Source organism: Pinus tabuliformis, chromosome 1_1 (assembly GCF_031772625.1).
Source record: "Pinus tabuliformis cultivar Carrire ecotype Pingquan chromosome 1_1, CPIR1, whole genome shotgun sequence".
NCBI classification, from domain to species: Eukaryota; Viridiplantae; Streptophyta; class Pinopsida; order Pinales; family Pinaceae; genus Pinus; species Pinus tabuliformis.
This window is the reverse complement of record NC_142297.1, coordinates 413,102,632-413,122,364: the sequence shown is the minus strand read 5'-3', so window position 1 is coordinate 413,122,364 and position 19,733 is coordinate 413,102,632. Positions and strand designations below refer to the sequence as shown.

The 19,733-nt window shown below is 37.5% G+C and overlaps 1 protein-coding gene across 1 annotated transcript in view; it reads right to left on the bottom strand.

The window, feature by feature from the left end:
* Window positions 1-448: 448 nt before the first annotated feature.
* LOC149213450 (uncharacterized protein At5g49945-like) overlaps window positions 449-19,733 on the bottom strand; it is a 42,073-nt gene continuing 22,788 nt past the window's right edge. Inside the window, exons 2-3 of the mRNA XM_089392005.1 lie at window positions 1,072-1,278; window positions 449-957 (exon numbers count right to left, since the gene is read on the bottom strand). Of these exons, the coding sequence (XP_089248131.1) occupies window positions 727-957; window positions 1,072-1,278 (438 nt within the window). The 3' untranslated portion in view covers window positions 449-726. The remainder of the gene's footprint in view (window positions 958-1,071; window positions 1,279-19,733) is intronic.

Below are 19,733 nucleotides of genomic sequence, written 5' to 3'. Positions count from 1 at the left end.
GTCTATTAATTTGCATTTTTGCTATTTGAACAGAAGACAAATCCTACCCACACGAGTAACCTTATTGAATACTATCAAATAAACTCCTAAAAAATAAGAAACAAGACCACACCCGTCAGATGTATATTAAAAAGACAATGAAATTCAGATAACGAGCGGTAAAGACGATTGATTTGCGTTTTTGTTCATTGAAGAGAAGACAAATCCTACCTATACCGAATCCACATTGTGGAAACCCTAAAATAAGAGATTAGACCACACCAGTGAGATGAATACAAAAAATCAATGAAATTAAGATAACAAGGAGGTATAAAGATCATGTTAAGATCATTACAAAACAAACAAACAAAAATCCCACCAAAAAATTGCCAAGTTAGCTTAGCAGAATGCCAAAAAAATGCCAAAAGGTGCACCTACTGAACTGGTAAATTTTGACATAAGCAAGTCCTTTGGAAACTTCTTTGAAATTAGTTCATTGATATCCTGATCTCCAAAAAGAACAAAACAGAAATTCCAGCTTCTACCAAGTTACATGGGACCTGCTAGGTAATCATATTCTTACCTGCCTGCCTTTTCAGAGTGGTGACACAATTGTACATTATAAGTGAGCCAAATGACTAAGGTGGGCACTGATGGCCACCAACTTTGATTATGGAAAACAAAAGCAAAGTTATCCTAATGATAAATGTAGTGGGAGCACATGCTAGTTAAAAAAACAAAAAAAATCTAATGCACACGAGTCATCTTTATTTTTGGCATTGACTTCTTCAGCTGACGCTGACGATCCTTCTCTTCCTTCCTCCGGATTGCCTCGGCACTTAGCTTAGTGTCAGTCTCCTCTACATTTTTCTTTCTCTCTTCCTTTCTTCTCTGAATTGCTTCCTGTCGAGCAATCTGCTGTTCTTTATATAACTCCTGAGTGACCTTTACTCTTGCAGAATCTGCCTTGGCACGAGCCTGTCACATGGTTAAATAGAAAAAGTCTGTGACTTTCAAACCAAAATTTCAACACAAACTGCATTTACATTAACAAAAATACAACTGAACATGGTACATAATTATGCAAATAACCTGAGTGCTTAGCTTGTAGCGCCCAACAAGATCAATATAATATGGTACAATCGCAATCAAACGTGTCATATCAGCCATATTGCTGGCTGATGGAAGAGCGAACTTAAACCTGAGCATCTTTCTATGTGAACCTGATAGGTTTTGATCCGTGAAATGTAACGAAATGAGACCTCTTCCATACTTGGCAAATGCTTTTTCACCAAAAACCTGTACCATGTCAAAAAAAAAAGGCATTATTTTCTCTTATGCATCTCAAACAAAGAAAGTAAAATACAGCTTAAACATTGCAAGCAACACAAACGTGTCATATATTCAGATTCGTGTAATTGGTGTTGCCTACAAATGGCAATATTTCGCAATTCTACATGTTTTAAATGTACTTGAGACATGGTATCCTTTGTTGTTTAGGTTCCGAGTACCTAAACTGATGACTTAAGTCCGAGGAATGATGCTACTTTCTCACTATATATAACTGAGATACAGACGATTACCCAGAAAGGGCATAAAGCAAAAGACCAGATGTGCGATACAATGATTTTTCATATTATTGGAAAATTCGACTGCACTTAAATTTACTTAGAAACTGGTGAACTAAGAAATTTGATGAGGTCTAAAAGACTAAAAACCTAAACTTGATTTTCCATCTAAATTCAATTTCCTTCCATACTCATTTAACTCTGTATAAATCATGTTTCCCCTGGAGAATAAATTCTACAAAACGATATCAGGAAGAATCACCCAAAAAGGAAAAGGAATGCCATAAGCAGCCAGTATGATATTCTAACCTCTTTGAATAGAGCTGAAAAGCTCAAAACGAGAAGCCAACCTCTAATATGCATTTAAATACACTATAAATCATGAGATAAAATGGTTTCTGATTTTCGAGTTATCGTACTAGATGACTGATCTCTATTAGATATTACTAATAAAAACAAGAGTGGTATCTAAGCATTCAGACCCTTTATTTGTTTTTTTTAACACACCATTGGGGGCAAATAGATTTAGACCCTTATTTAATATTTTCAGCTTGATTGATTTTTTCTATTGATAAAAGGATATTGACGAAACTCCAAATTTTACAACGGAGAACTTAACGTGGAGATTATTTCTTATTAATTTTCCAGTATTTTCCTAGTCAGCAAGGTCAAGGTAGTAATTTTATGCAGTTCTCTCTAAATTTCTGTTTGAAAATGTTCCAGCCTCACTAATTTCTCCAGAAACAAAACTTAACACACTAATCAAAAAGTTAATATGGGTCCCGTATTAACTTAGGGTCCCGTCTAAATCAAAAAGTTAACATGGGTCGATTGACTTTTTCTATTGATAAAAGGATATTGTCGAAACTCCAAATTTGACAACGGAGAAGTAACGTGGAGATTATTTCTTATTAAATTTCCAGTATTTTCCTAGTCAGCAAGGTCAAGGTAGTAATTTTATGCAGCTTTCTCTAAATTTCTGTTTGAAGATGCTCCAGCCTCACTAATTTCTGCAGCAACAACAAAACTTAACATACTAATCAAAAAGTTAATATGGGTGTATATATTTGCTTCTTTGAAGGTGTTGAAGGTGTATATGGGTTTTTGAAGATATATATATTTGCTTCTTTCTGCATTGATTTTACCTCTGGTAACAATAGACATCTATTTCAACGTATTTGTTAATTTGACATACATGTTACCTCATTGTACAGATCCTCGAGGAACACTGTGCCTGAAGTTGGTCCTTGTTTTAATGTTCTCTATGTTAAGTGATAGTTTTGAGTGCAGGTAAAACGTTTCAAGGACTCGAGCTGTGTCTACATGTGATTTTTATTTTGGGAAATAGAGCAATATCGTCTACATAGAATGATATGTTGACAGCAAGCCCAGAGTCCCACTATGATTCAAATTTTATCAATACAGAGCCTGAAAAGTATACAAGGACTTCTTTCATACATCTGTTCATAAACTGACAACCTTTCAAACCCTTCCATATTAGCTTTATCTTTATACTGCCAATCTCAATTATTCAGGGATTCAATCTTTCCATATAATCTGTCCCAGAGTTTATACTTTAGAATGGCGTCTAAGGTTTTTCTCAACCCTCCAACTCGTCATATCAAAAGACACAAAAAAATTGCACCGAGGCACTCTCCAACTCAGTATGGAATAGATGTTGTAGTGTAAACATAAACATTTTGACTTTGTCAATTACATAAAAAGAAAAATAAAAATTAAATTAAGTTAAATTTAGGATAGATAAAATTGAGATCATAGAGTCATTTTACTGTTGGCAGTTTTTGGGCTTCAGGTTTTGACAACCCATAGTTTTGCCAATGGTGTGTGTGTGTGTCTCTATAAAACCAACCTAAATCCATTTTAACTCTGGATCTATCAAGCACCAAGAGGGATAAAATCTATCTAAGTGTAAAGTTTTTCTCAAGTTTTGAACTCAAAAAAGAGGTTTGCACCTGGAGAGACTTGATCTCTCTTAGCGCTTGATAGATCTAAAGCTATGAAACCGGATCGTCCCCCAAGCCCTATGTGTCCCGAATCTGGCGAATCGGACATAATTCGGGTGGATTCATGTTCAGAAATCAGGACACATTGTGTCTGATCGGGACACTTCGAATCTGGAACGTGTCCCGATCATGACACTTTGAATCCGGAATGTGTCCTGATCAGGACACTTCTATTTGCACATTCACTTGTTTAGTTTGTTGTGAGTTTGTTATGGGTGTTTGGGAGCAAGGAGAAAAGGGTGTAGGAGCAATTTCAGGGAAATTCAAGCAACATGTAAGTGTTATAGCCTATCAGATTTGATGATGGTGATACTATAGAAGGGTGATCTTCCACACCAGCAAATGCAAAGATGACTTTGGATATAGAGGAGGATGCAACAGAGGAGCGCAATGGTGACCATGATGATGAGGACAATGATGTTGATTTTGATTATGACTATGAGAATTGATTACTCATGAGTCATGAGCTACCTATTGCCTTGAAGCTTGTATACTTGTAGTTGTAATTGTTTTGTATTTGCTATTTCTATTTGCCATTGGCATTGCACTATCTATATAAACAGTAACACATTTTGATTTTGATGACTTAATGAGAAAATTACAATATCTTTATCTTACTATCTTGTCTTTCTCCTATTGGATCGTTGATGAATTGAATATGTAATATTGATGCAAGAGCATCCGGACTTAGCCAGCAATGTGAAGGTTTGTTCACATATTGTGGCTAAACCACTGAATTTCATTGACCTGATGGGTCAAAAATCAGTTTTAGTGAAAGGGTTTAATCTCTCAATAAATGAGTTGTATTTCATTATTGTAATAAGTTAGGAATTGTCTTATTTAGGCTCAAAGAAATGAGTTGTTATCATAGGTGTGAGATAGAGCTAGGAATTAGAAGATTTGTTGTTAGATTTATAAAAAATAGGGATTGATTTGTTAGATACAGTTAGAGTGGTATCAGACTTATAAAATGAAGAAAAATGTAATGAAAAAGAGAGAGGATTGAGGAGTGGATTTAGTAGAGCGAGAGCAAGACAGTGTGTGGATTGTATTTTTGAGACAAAAGTCTTTGTGTAATCAGGCCAAGGCCGAGACTCTATAACTCTTTTATTATGAATGAATTGATGTTATGCGCATAGTTATATACATGCAGCCCGTGGAAATACTCGAATGCTTGTTTTTCTCTGTATTCTGATGATATCGGTGCTGGATCTGTGTTTTTCATACTTTATAATAGAAATATTGTGTTAAAAGATCGACCGGCGAGTTCATTCCATCGTTTTGGTTCCGCAAGTGGAAAACCCAAAATACACTAAGTATCAGGCGTCAAACACATTCGGATTTAGAATCCAGACTTCAAATTATTACAGCAGAAGTTTTTAACGCTATCGGGTCCGTGGAACCCACATTGCATCGCTCCAGTGTAAAAGAATTGACTTGTTGCATCATCGAATTCCGAAATCATGACATAACCGGATCCGAAATGTTATAGAGACGGGTTGATAGTCTATCGGGTCTGCAAGCGATATCGCATTGCCACTTTAAAGCGCAAGATGTCTGTAGTTGGACTTTGCGACTTGCGATCAGGCGATCAAACCTCAGTCATTGGATCGCGATCAATCGCAATCGTTGGATCGCTCGACAAACCCGCTATAGTGGATGGTTATCGAGCGCATTGAAAGCCGTAAGCAGTTTTAAGTAGTCCGGCCCCAATTCCATTGAGGAGGTGCCACGTAGCAAGGCGGAATAGAACGAAACCATATATCGGGCGGTTAAACCCCGATATATTAACCCACCTGAAATCTTTGACAAGCATCAGATCTCGTCGTTCCATATCGACAACCATCAGCGCTCGGTGCATTGACTTTCATGTACGATAAGCACACCAATAAACAAAAGGTAAATATCAATGTTTTTAGTGGGTTTTCAATGTATTTCGGTTAAAAGGGAAAACAATCAGATATAGTTAAAAAGGGTGATCCGCGGGGTGATTTGGGGTTTTTGTGAATTCGCTTCCGCGTTGCGTCAATTTGTGGTATCGAAGCAGAGGGAATGGTTGTTTGCAGTGAAAATGTCGCCAAAAAGAAGCAATGGTCGCGGAAGACCTGAACCAAATGCAATTCTACTGGAAGAGGTACGGAGTCTGCGTACGAGAATGGAAACAATTGAGACTACCCAAAGAAGAGCACCTGATGAAGGAGATGAAAGTTCTTCAGAAGAATCTCCTGCAGAGGAGGTAGCAGACGAAGACAATGAAACTGCCAAAGTCCTTAAGATGTTGGCGAAAGTGGGAGGAAAACCTAAGGCGGAAATCCCTATGTATGAAGGGAGTCTGAACGCAAAAGAGCTAACGGATTGGATCAGATCCTTAGACCAGTACTTTGACTATGAAGAGGTTGATGAGGGGAAGAGGGTGAAGTTTGCAGTTACTAGATTGAAGGGTCATGCAGCTATCTGGTGGGACGAGTTACAAACATCAAGAACGAGGAAAGAGAAGTCCAAGATCAAGCTATGGGACAAAATGGTAAGTAAAATGAAAGCTATGTTTTTGCCTAAAGACTATCATTTGAATCTTTTTAAGCAATTGCAAAATTTAAGGCAAAAAGGAATGTCTGTTAAAGAATATACAAAAGAATATTATAGATTGAATATTATAGCAGAGTATGTAGAGGATGATGTGGAAAAGGTAGCTAGATATATCAATGGCTTAAGGTATGACATACAAGATGAGATTAGCTTGTTAAGTCTGAAGACTGTTGAAAATGCCTATCAAGCAAGTTTGAAGGCAGAAGAGAAGATATTGAAGGAACAGAGTCGAAGGAATAGAGGAAAAAGCTCAGCAAGAGGTAGGGGAACTACCAAACCAAGGGGACAACAGTATCAACATGAAGCAAAAAGCTCAAGTAGCAGACCACCATAGAAGGGAGACTCTAACAAAGGAAGATTTGTGCCCACAGGAAGAGGGCGAGGAAGAGATGTTCGATGTTATACATGTGGAGAATGGGGACATATGTCATGGGATTGTCCTCATAATAAACCAGCAAGTCAGAGGAATGTGAATGTGGCTGAGGCAAAGCCAAAACCACCTCAACTTGTGGAAAATGAAGAACCCCTTGAAGAAAGTAAATCATTGTTATTGAGAAGGACTTTTCTTAGGGCAGAGCCGGAGATTGGAGAACCAACACAGAGGAAGAATTTGTTTAGAACTACTTGTAAATCCAAAGGTAAGTGTTGCAAAGTAATAATTGACAGTGGAAGCACTGACAATCTTGTTTCTACAGAGATGGTGGACAAGCTCGGACTAGCAAAGACCATGCACCCTACTCCTTACAAGGTATCATGGTTACAAAAGGGGCATCAGATTATTGTGATAGAACAATGCAAGGTGGAGATACAAATTGGTACGTATAAAGATGTGATATTATGTGATGTAATGCCCATGGATGTATGCCATGTATTGCTAGGAAGACCATGGCAATTTGATCGAAAAGCTATTCATGATGGAAGGAGAAACACTTATACTCTGGAGAAGGACGGAACTAAACACACATTGTTGCCATTGAAAGACGATGCTGACAAAGGAACACCTAGAAGCAATGTTACGCTGATAAGTGGAAAGGCGCTGCTATAGGAAGTAGTGAAGAATGAGGAGTTGCATTTTGCTATTGTGGGAAGACCAAAGGTAATTTTGACTTCCACAAACTTGGATGATTTGCCTAAAGAAGTTACAATGTTGTTAGATGATTTTGTTGATATTATTGTGGATGAGTTGCTGAATGCATTGCCACCAATCAGGAGTATTAGTTATCATATTGACCTAACACCAAGAGTAAGTTTGCCAAATAAAGCAGCATATAGATTAAGTCCACAAGAGAATGCTGAAGTTGGAAGACAAGTGCAAGCGCTGATGGATAAGGGGCTAATCAGAGAAAGTCTTAGTCCATGTGCTGTACCAACAGTACTCAATCCAAAGAAAAGAGGAGAATGGCATATGTGCACAAATTCCATAGCCATCAACAAGATTACAATGAGGTACAGATTTCCTTTGCCACACATGGATGATTTAATGGGCTGTTTGAGTGGATCAAAATACTTTACTAAAATAGATTTGAAGAGTGGATATCATCAAAGAAGAATTCGAGAAGGTGATAAATGGAAGACTGCATTTAAAACAAATAGTGGGTTGTATGAGTGGTTAGTGATGCCTTTTGGACTCACTAATGCACCTAGCACATTCATGAGATTAATGAATGAAGTCTTGAAGGAACATGCAGGCAAGTTTGTTATTGTTTATCTTGATGATATTCTAGTTTTTAACAGAAGTAAACAAGAACATTTAGAGCATCTTAAGTTGGTTCTAAGAACTCTACAGAAAGAGAAACTACTAATAAATCTGAATAAATGTAGTTTCATGAAGGAAGAACTGGTTTACTTGGGATTTGTAGTTTCTAAAGAAGGCTTGAAGATGGATCCAGAGAAAGTCCAAGCAATTTGGAACTAGCCTACTCCTAGAAATATATTTGAGGTAAGAAGCTTCCATGGTCTTGCAAGTTTTTACAGAAAGTTTATCAAAGGCTTTAGTCAGATTTGTGCACCAATTCTTGAAACAATCAAAGAGATCAATCGGCCATTTAAGTGGACAGAAGCAGCAGACAGGAATTTCAATTGGTTGAAGAAGAAGATCATAGAGGAACCAATTTTGGCTTTACCTGATTTTGAGAAAGTCTTTCAAGTAGAAACAGATGCTAGTGGAGTTGCAGTTGGAGCAGTTCTAAGTCAGGAGCAAAGACCGATAGCATACTTCAGTGAGAAATTGAATGATGCAAAGAAGAAATATTCTTCTTATGATAAAAAGTTTTATGCTATTGTGTAGGCCTTAAAGAAATGGAGACATTATTTGCTGCCAAAGGAATTCATATTGTATTCAGACAATCATGCCTTACAGTTCATCAATAACCAGCCGAAGCTGAATCAAAAACATGCCAAGTGGGTAGAATTTTTGCAAAGCTTTACTTTTGTAATAAAGCACAAGAGTGGTAAGTCAAATAAAGTAGCAGATGCATTGAGCAGGGTAAGTTTTATTGTGCAAGAATTCAAAGTGGGTGTTGTATGATTTGATGAAATGATTGAAATGTACAAGGATGATGCAGATTTCAAAGATATCTATACAACAGTTCAGAATCCAATGAGTCATAACATAAGTCAGTGGTTGGACTATCTCATTCAAGGAGGCCTATTGTTTAAAAGCAACAAGTTGTGTATTCCCAAATGTTCCATAAGGGAGAATATAATAAAAGAGAAACATAGTAAAGGATTATCTGGTCACTTTGGACAAGATAGAACCTTTGCTCAGGTGAATGCTTTTTATTATTGGCCAAAAATGCAGACTGATGTTAAGAAGTTTGTTGAGAAATGCAGGATATGTCAGCATGCTAAAGGAAGGAGTCAGAATACAGGATTGTATCAGCCATTGCCAATACCAGACAGATCGTGGGATGCAGTTAGCATGGATTTTGCTCTGGGATTACCAAAAACCCAAAGAGGGAATCATTCTATTTATGTTGTAGTAGATAGATTTTCCAAAATGGCACATTTCATTGCTTGTAAAAAGACTAGTGATGCAACACATATAGCTAATTTATTCTTTTCAGAAATTGTAAGATTACATGGATTGCCTATAAGTATTGCGTCTGATAGAGATACAAAGTTTGTAGGGCATTTCTGGAGAACTCTTTGGAAGAAACTGGGAGCTAACCTCGGTTTTAGTTCAGCATACCATCCTCAAACAAATGGACAGACCGAAATAGTAAACAGGAGCTTGGGGAATATATTGAGAAGTTTAGTGAATCAAAATCCTAATCAGTGGGATTTAGCACTAGCTCAAGCTGAGTTCGCTTATAATGATACTCCAAACCCAAGTACTGGAATGAGTCCATTTCAGATTGTTTTTTGAATGAATTCAAGAGGTGTGTATGAGCTCAGGGATTTGAGTAAACAGGAGACTAAAAGTGCAAAAGCTGAAGAGTTTGCAGAACAGATGCAGAGATTACAAGAAGAAGTCAAAGGCAAATTATAGGAAAGCAGCAACAAATACAAACAGAGGGTAGATCTGAAGAGAAAAGAGAAAGAATTCCAAGTGGGAGATTTAGTGATGGTGTATTTAAGAAAAGAAAGATTTCCTGTTAAAACTTACAATAAACTGAAAATGAAAAAGATAAGACCATGTAAAATTGTAAGAAAGTTTTCAGCTAATGCATATGAAATTGAGTTACTAGAAGGGATTGGAATATCACCCATCTTTAATGTTGCAGATTTGTATCCATACAAAGAGGTAGAGACAGAGCTACAGGAGGAAACTACAGGAGATGAAGTTCAAACTGTGAACTAGGAAGAACAAATGCCAAAGACAGCGAAGAAGGAAGTAAACGTTGTTTTGGAGAAGAAGAGAGTATCCAAAAGAATCAAAGGATAGACTTATTTCCAATATCTAGTCGAATGGAAGGGACAGCCAATAGAGGATGCTCGCTGGTTGACAACAGAGAGTTGCAAAAGTATGAAGTAAGTCTCGAAAGTTTGAAAGACGATTCTTTTCTTCCCCAAAAGTCTGATGCAGGAACATCCGGACTTAGCCAGCAATGTGAAGGTTTGTTCAAATGTTGCAGTTAAACAAGTGAATTGCATTGACCTGATGTGTCAAAAATCAGTTTTAGTGAGAGGGTTTGATCTCTCAAGAAATGAGTTGTATTTCATTATTGTAATAAGTTAGGAATTGTCTTATTTAGGCTCAAAGAAATGAGTTGTTAGCATAGGTGTGAGATAGAGCTAGGAATTAGAAGAATGGTTGTTAGATTTATCAAAAATAGGGATTGATTTGTTAGATATAGTTAGAGTGGTATCCGACTTATAAAAAGGAGGAAAAATGTAATGAAACAGAAAGAGGATTGAGGAGTGGATTTACTAGAGCGAGAGCAACACAGTGTGTGGATTGTATTTTTGAGACAAAGGTCTTTATTTGTGTAATCATGCCCAAGGCCGAGACTCCTCTTTTATTATGAATGAATTGATGTTATGCGCATAGTTATATACACGCAGCCCATGGAAATCCTCAAATGCTTGTTTTTCTCTGTATTCGGATGATATTGGTGTTGGCTCTGTGTTTTTCATACTTTATAATAGAAATATTGTGTTAAAAGATCAGTCGGCGAGTTCATTCCATCGTTTTGGTTCCGCAAGCAGAAAACCCAAAATACACTAAGTATCGGGTGCAAAACACATTCAGATTTAGAATCCAAACTTCAAATTATTATGGGTAGAAGTTTTTAACGCTATCGGGTCCATGGAACCCACATCGCATCACTCCAGTGTAAAAGAATTGACTTGTTGCATCGCCGAATTCTGAAATCGCGACATAACCAAATCCAAAATGTTATAGAGACGGGTTGATAGTCTATCGGGTCCGCAAGCGATATCGCATCGCCACTTTAAAGCGCAAGGTGTCTGGTAGTTGGACTTTGCGACTTGCAATCAGGCGATCAAACCTCAGTCGTTGGATCGCGATCAATCGCGATTGTTGGATCACTGGACAAACTCGCTACAATGGATGGTTATCGGGCGTGTTGAAAGCCGTAAGCGGTTTTAAGCAATGTTTTAAAACTCCGACTCCGACTCTGTACCGACTCAGCCGGCTTGATTTCAATGACTCGGTCGTTGTAAAAAATATATTAAATATTTATTTTTTATAAAAACATATAATTTTAAAGATTTTCATTCATGTTTCCAAACACACAACATTAGAATATAGATAGAAGACAACATATGATCAAAGTAGGCTCATGACTATATCCATTATATCAAAATGGCACCCAGTGCACTGTCCAATACATACACGATGATGATATAGAGATCAAAACAAAAACACATAACCAAGGAGGCTAGAAATGGCCTCTACAACAAAAGTATGTGACCAGTACTACTGGCTACTGCTCGAGTTGCCAACATTATCTAGCTCAATGTTACTTGGGAGCGGGAGCGAAAACGGGAGCGAGAGCGACATTTTCAGAAGCTTCCAGTTTGGGAGTGAATCCCGGAGGAGTTCGACAACCAATGTCACTAACATCAAGGTACATAGAGGGATTGGTGCTCTTGATTAAATACGAGTTCCATACTCTAATACATGAAAAATTCAATGGAAACATTGCAATCCCCCAATCCTGAAATCCTGATAAGTCTGCTGGATTTTGAATGAAATCTAAAATTCTACTATTTCCATATGAAATCCAATGAGGCCGGAACCACTCTCAAACATCCTGAGTCATTTTATGGTAATGATAAAAATTTAAGTAGAATGATAAAAATAAAGATTAATGAGAATGTCACTTTTACTTTAAGAATTTAACATTACCATGAATAGCATATCAATACTAGGGATCAGAGTCAGACAGGGAAACCCATGAGTCAAACAGGGAAGCCCAAGGAGTCCCCAAAAATTTAAAAAAAAAAATTCAAAAAAAAAACGTTGTTTTTTTGGGTTCACTAGCCGCTGTACGTAACCCGACCGGGTTGATATGGACTCGGCCAAGCCGACCGAGTTAATACCGAGCCGGCCAAGTTGTGTAACAACTCGGCCAGCTGAACCAATTCACTGGCCGAGTCACAAAATCCAACGCTGGCTCGGACCAACTCGGCCGAGTCGGTTCCGAGCTAGCCATTTTTTAAAACACTGGTTTTAAGTAGTCCAGCCCCGATTCCATTGAGGAGATGCCACATAGCAAGGTGGAATAGAACAAAACCATATATCGGGTGGTTAAACCCCGATATATTGACCCACCCGAAATCTTTGACAACCGTCAGATCTCGCGGTTTTAGATCGACGGCCATCAGTGCTCAGTGCATTGACTTTCGCATAAGATAAGCGCGCCAACAAACAAAGGTAAATATCATGTTTTTAGTGGGTTTTCAATGTATTTCAGTTAAAAGGGAAAACAATCAGATATAGTTAAAAAGGGTGATCCGCGAGGTGATTTGGGGTTTTTGTGAATTCGCTCTCGTGCTGTGTCAATCATAAATTTATCATTTATCATTTATGCCACAATTGTATTTGTAATTTTGTTTATATAATGTTACTCTGTAAAACTTACATCTAGATAAAGAACTATGTTTGAATCAATGAATTTGTATCATGAATGAGAATTTCTATAAGAAATATCTAATTTTTAATATATATATATATATATATATATATATATATATATCATATCTGAATGTGTCCTGTTTTGGGGATCAACGTGTCTGTATCCAACACTCGAATCCCAAATCCCTGTGTCAGGTGACTGAGATCTGAAGTTAAGATGGATCTAGGCTGGTTTTACTTTCCCACTGAACTTAAAATGGTGTAAGATAAAATCTACTTTTCCGTTTTGAAATTAACCTCAGGCAAGTTGTGCATAGAAGAATTTAAGAGCTAAAGTTCAACCAAACCAGCTGTATGCTGCAGTTTTTATATATATGCTGTAGCTAAAAAGAGACGCGTATTCATCTGACATTACTTACAAAGATGACAAGATTGCATGGAATTATACTTGTGTGCATGCGAACAGGATGCAGGAGCATGCTTTTATTGCATAGATATTGAAAAATGGAATTGTTTGGGGATCTCCTTTTGTTAAGGAAATAAAAACAGAAGTTTATATATAGTTCTTATTTTCAGGAGATATTTTTGTGATGATTGTAGAAAATAACTGAGATGTTTTATATTGAGGGAACATAATAGATGCCAGCATGCATTGAATGAAATTTGATTCATGGAATAATAATGTCTCCAGATTCTTGAGCGTATGTGGTTCAAAGAATATGAATAATACTGTCTCCAGTCTCTTCAGTGTAAGGAAGGGGTTCCAAGAATCTGAATATTGTATTCTAGGTGAAATTATTTGATTTGTATTTTTTAATGCTCTTAGGTTAATTTATTTGCAGTTTTTTTTCTGTTTTTCCATACATCATATGGTATCAAAACAGGTTCTGACTTTAGTGGCAGCAATAAAGAGGACAAAGAATTGAGTTTACAGCAAATTCCTCTGAAAAAGAGAAAAATGCCACCAAAGGAGGCAAACGATTCTAGTCTAAATACAATATTTTGAGGAATAGAATTGGTTGTTTTGCCAATGATAATTTGAACTAGCCTGCAAAACAATATAGCTCAGGCCCATTGACATCTGGACGAAGTGCTAGACATACATGATGGTGACCTTACACCTTAAAGACTGCATACCTCATTTAAAATATATTTTTCTTAACTTCATTAATGGTGGTTTTAAACATTTGGGACTTTAGCTGTAAAAAGCTTTTTGATACCTTTAATTTAATAAATGTAGAAAAGTGCAAAGTTTGAACCGAAACAGATGTCAGTGGAAAAGTTACATCAATTGAACGCTATAACAGAGAATCAAGCATCCTATGACATGGAAAGATTTTATAGGCACAAGACTACGGGCGAGTTATGTTCAAAAAATTTTGAAGTATTAAATAAAAGTCAGATGTGTTGATTGTATATATGGATAGAATTGATTGTTTGAGTACCAAAGGAACGTGTTTGTGGGACCTCAAAGAATGGCAACCAGATTCATAAATGGTTGGAGAATTCCCATCCAAAAGAAAATGAGAATTATGAAACTAGTGAATTTGGAGAATAAATTGCAACTGGCATTAAAAGTAGAAATGAAATTGCAGAAAGACAACTCAAGAAGCGGTGAGCAACACAAACAAGGAGGTCAAGGGATGTAGAATTCATCTTCCAAAATTGCTAAACAAGAAGATCAATATGGTCATCGGAACAATTTCAGATAAAGAAGAGATTGTTTCAAAATCAAAATTGTGGATGTGGTCCAAGTACACAAATGGTCAAGAACAATAGTAAATTGAAACTTTGACCATTTATTGAATCCAACAAATCTCCAATAATTCACTGAACCCATAGAAATAACTACCCTGGTGACTATAGAATAAATCTGACCCCTTTTTTTAGTTTCATCCATACATTTTGTTGTTCTTGTTGAAAGGGAGGGTTTTCTGCCATGAGCATGTTTAGATCATGTTTCAAACTTTCGAGGCTAAAACAAATGTTTGGATTTTCAATGGCTTGAGTTCAAAAAAAATGCTACAAAGAAGACAATCCAAATTTGCAAAGCGCAACTTCATTGGAGCTGAGTTTTTCTGCATGGGAGACACGTAAAACATCTAAGAAGCTCAGACACGTAATCTTGGACGTAGTTGAAAGATCTTAAACTATTATTTTTCATTGTATCTTTTAATATTTTCTAACATGCAATCTATGGTGAAGGCGAATTTGATATTTTTCAAATTCTATAAACCTACCAATATAGTAAACAAATGTCATATTCCCTAAAGCTTGTAACATGGTGAAGGAAAGAGAACTTGTTTGGGCATATGACAAGGATCTTACGGGGAAAAGGAAATGGCACATGACAAGGAACTTTGGCATACAACATCCGAGAAGCTTGTTAGTGTTTGTATCTCAGACAAGTATTTCCATGAGGGTGTCTACTTATGGAAATCGTCATTAAAAGTATCCTATGCTTTTTCAGAAGTTCACTTTATTAATTAATTAATAAAGTGAACATTCTTTTATTAAAGTGATTTTTAATTAATAAAGTGACTAAAGTGGGTCACTTAATAATTTAATTAAAAGAGAGCCATTGATCTCATGGTTAGATCTCAACCATTGAAGATTAGGTTTTTGGCTTATGTCAAAGTTATAAAAGAAAGAGAAGGCAAAGGACAAAGACACACAAACATTCATTTCACAAGTCACGTGAGTGAAGGAGAAAATCAGATATCTGATTTTAAGCCACTGGCGAGGATTTCAGCAGAATTTCAGCAAGGAGAAGGCAGTCAGTGTTCAGTAAAGATAAGCAGCCAGTTAGCAGCAAGGAAAAGAGTCAGGCCATACCACCGTACAGATTTAAGGGCAAGCTGCCTCAATTTCTGTACAAACTGTAAATCTCAGGTTTGTTGATCATTTGATTAATTCTCGGGGCCATTTTTCCCTGTAAGGGATCTCATGTAAATTCTGAAGATAATTTTGAATGATGAACTGATCTAGAAGGGCAGAAATACGAGTACACTGTGTTTGATTGCTTTTCTTGTTTTCCACTGCATGGAAAAATTAATATTACCAGCAAGTAACTAGATCTCATCTGTTTGCTTAAACGGCTGGTTTTAGGATAATATTTTAACATGGTATCAAAACTGCAGCTCTGAGAGAAAAGCAGATCTATAATTTTCAAGTTGATTCAGCGAGCTTGAAAGATAAAGCTCTGAACAGCTCTGAGAGAAAAGCAGGTCTATAATTTTCAGGTTAATTCAGCAAGCTTGAAAGATAAAGCACAAAACAGCCATGTCAGTAACCAGTGTGAAAGTCGAGGATCAATGTTTCCTAGCAGTGATAGTAGGTCCAAGGGAGTTTTGGATTTGATATATTCAGACTTGTGGGGTCCTATGTTAGTGGCATCTTAGAGAAGTTATAGTTACTATGGGACCTTCGTCGATGATTTCTCAAGGAGGACGTGGATCTACTTCATGAACACCAAGGATGAGATCTTTAGTCAGTTTCGGGAGTTCAAAATTCTTCACGGTTCTCATGCAAAACCACACTGGGAGGAAGATCAGAGTTTTGAGATCTAATAATGTGGGTGAGTATACCTCCAAAGACTTCAAAAATTTCTTCAAGGAGGCAAGAATCAAGAGGGAGCTGCCTGTACCTTACAACCCACCACAAAATGGAGTTGCAAAGAGGAAGAATATGGCCATTGTCGGAGTTGCTAAGGCAATGAAACATGATCAAAATCTTCCCATGTTCCCTTAGGCAGAGTCATGCAACACTGCAGTGTATGTACAAAAAAGAGTCCCCATAAGGTCTTGGAGGACAAGACTCTTAAGGAGTCATTCACAAGGTTGGACAATTCTGCATCTTCAATTGTCCAGTATATTGCCATGTACCTTCAGAAAAGAGGGCAATGCATTGAAATTTGAACCCTCAGCACAAAAGGGCATTTTTATGGGGTACAGTGAGACTTCAAAGGCTTACAAGATATACATTACACCACAGAGAAAGACTCTGGTGAGTTGGGATGTCAAGTTTGAGGAGAGTTAAGCCTTTTGGAAGTCACGTGAACCCCTTCTAACAACAACAAAGGATAAGAAGCAAGAGGCTCAAAAGATTGAGGAGAGACCAGCTCCACCAAAAGCAGGGACTTAGTCTTCAGATCAACAAGAAGAGTTTGCTCCTTCCAGTTCTATTAGGAGGAGGTCGAGATGGTTAGTGAAGACACTTAGAGATGCTCAAGAGCATATGGAGGCTCCTAGGAGTATTTTCAGGGAGAGCAGACCACCAAGTAAGTTTCCCAATCACATGATGCTCATGAGTAGTGTCATAGATTTCGAGCCTACCAATTTAGAGGAGGCAGCAAACTAGCAGGTTTGGAAGGATGTCATGGTGGAGTATGCCTCCATCATGAAGAACGATGTCTAGAATATTATGCCAAGGCCAAAGTGGAAATCAGTGGTTAGCTCCAAGTGGATCTTTAAGAACAAGCATGCTAAAAATGGCAGTATTGAAAAATACAAGGTGAGGTTCATGGCAAGGGGGTTCCCCCTAGAGAAGGGAGTGGACTATGAGGGGGCGTTTGCTCTAGTCGCCAAGCATAATTCTATTAGGGCTATGATATCAATTGCTTCAAAGATGGGTTGGAGGATACATCAAATGGATGTAAAAATAGCCTTCGTCAATGGAGTTATTGAGGAGGAGGTGTACATTGAGCAGCCTCAGAGCTTTGAGAGCGAGGGGAGAGATTCTCATGCATGCAGATTGAAGAAGGAATTATGCGAACTCAAGTAGGCACCGAGGGCATGGTGATCAAGAATTGATGGGTATCTTGTGAGCATGGACTTCACCAAGAGCGAGTCAGATCCCAACCTCTACTACATACATGTTGGTGATGATCCACTCATCTTGGTACTTTATGTGGATGATCTATTTCTCAAGGGGTTAGAAAAGCTCATTGAGATGCACAGACAAGATTTGGCTTCGGAGTTTGGGATGAGGGACATCTACATGATGCACTACATTTTAGGATTGGGGGTGCGCAAAAATCAGGCAAGATTTTCCTTGAACAAGAAAATTCTACAGTTGATAACCTAAGGAGGTTCAAGATGATGGATTGCAAGCTATGTCTACACCCATGATCACCAATTTGAAGAAGATGAATGCTTCAAAATCAATTTTAGTGGACCGCACTTTGTATAGGCAATTGATTGGTTCTTTGATGTATATGGCCAACACTAGGCCAGATATATGCTTTGTTGTATCAATTTTAGTGGACCCCACTTTGTATAGGCAATTGATTGGTTCTTTGATGTATATGGCCAACACTAGGCCAGATATATGCTTTGTTGTGAATTCCCTGAGCCAGTTTCTAGTGAAGGAGGGCGCATTGGGTTGCAACAAAGCATGTGCTTAGGTACTTATGTGGTACAATGGAGTATGGGTTGAGATATGTCAATAGTGGTGGAGTGTAGTTGCAAGGCTATACATACTCAGTTTGGGCTAGAAGTGTAGTGGATGGGACTAGGAGAGCAATGGACAGGAAAAGCACCTCAAGGTGTTGCTTTAGCTTTGGACCAACAATGATTTCACGGTTCAATAATAAGCAAGCTTCCATGGTACACAATTCAACAGGGGCAGAGTATATGTGAACACGTTTGGCGAGTTGTGTAGCTATTTGGATTCACAAGATGTTGACATGTTTATTAGGTCTTGCATTGGATCCTACTGTGATACACAGTGATAATCAGAGTTGCATAACACTCTCAAAGAATCGATTGTTCGAAGAATCGACTGTTCCATGATAGGTCCAAGCACATAGAGATCAGATATCATTTCATCAAAGACAAGGTCTACAGTGGAGCTGTAAAGTTTCAGTATATACCCATAGAAGAGAAGGTTTAGAAATTCTCACTAAGCCCTTGGGAAAGGGGAAGTTTTTCTTCTACAGAAATAAGCTGAAGGTGGTGCAAAATACCTTCCTTGATAGGAAGGAGTGTTAATGATTGTAGCTACTAGCAACAAACAAGAACTTCTACACAAGTTAAGCGTCAAGCATGAAGGAGTAGTTCAAGACCTTCCTAAGAGCTTGCTAATGTTGAGTGACTATTTATTATGATAATTTTCCTAAGTTTGACTTAAGAAGAGCACATTGATTAATGTTGGCTATTGCGATAAGGTTTTCTAAGGAAAAGTAGATTATTTACTTTAGTGATCTAGATCTATTCTCAACCATTCTCCAGTGGGTTAGAATTTAATTTTAGCCATCTATCACTTTGGCAATTAGGGTTAGGGATCTAGCTCAATGGAGAATTATAAAAACAGCCTAAGGGAAGGAAAAAGACACATTATAATTGCAAGTGATTTCTAGATTTGAGAAAGAGATTTTACCAAGAAGAGTGAGAGACTCCTAGGTAGAAGAAAAGGTTAAGTTTGTAGCTAGAAAACTTCGGAGAAGGAAACTCAAACAAGGTTGAGACCATACGAGTTGTTGAGCACCAAATCCACAAAGGGGCAAAAATATCTAGCTCCAGGAGAGTCGCACAAGCTAAGGATTGTAGAAAAATTATGATCTACACCCTTAACCCAGTTTACAAGTTTGCATGTGTTTGTTTAGGCCCAACCTGCATGTTTTGTCATGCTGATATAAATTTCAGTATGCATTAATAGTAAACATTCAAAGAGTACTTCTATTATTTTTCACTCTTTCCTATCAACTGAAAATTAACACATAATTTTTGCAAGCATGCACACATGTGAAACACTTATTGTGGGTACAGGTAACCCTGGAAAACCCCACAGCCTCTTGGGGAAAACCAGTCTTCAAAGGAGAATTTTATTGATTGAGAAAAATTAGTCCAAGTACATAAAATAATCACAGTACTTATCACCTTTAGCAACTGAAGCATTAAATGCAAAACTGAAAATTTGTGCCCACTGATTTTTTTCAGATTTTCACAAAATCTCTTGCCCAAAATTTTCTGCACTTTCACACACTCGGCTCCTCGAAATCTTTGCCAAAAGTTGCCTCAATTTTGCGCTGAA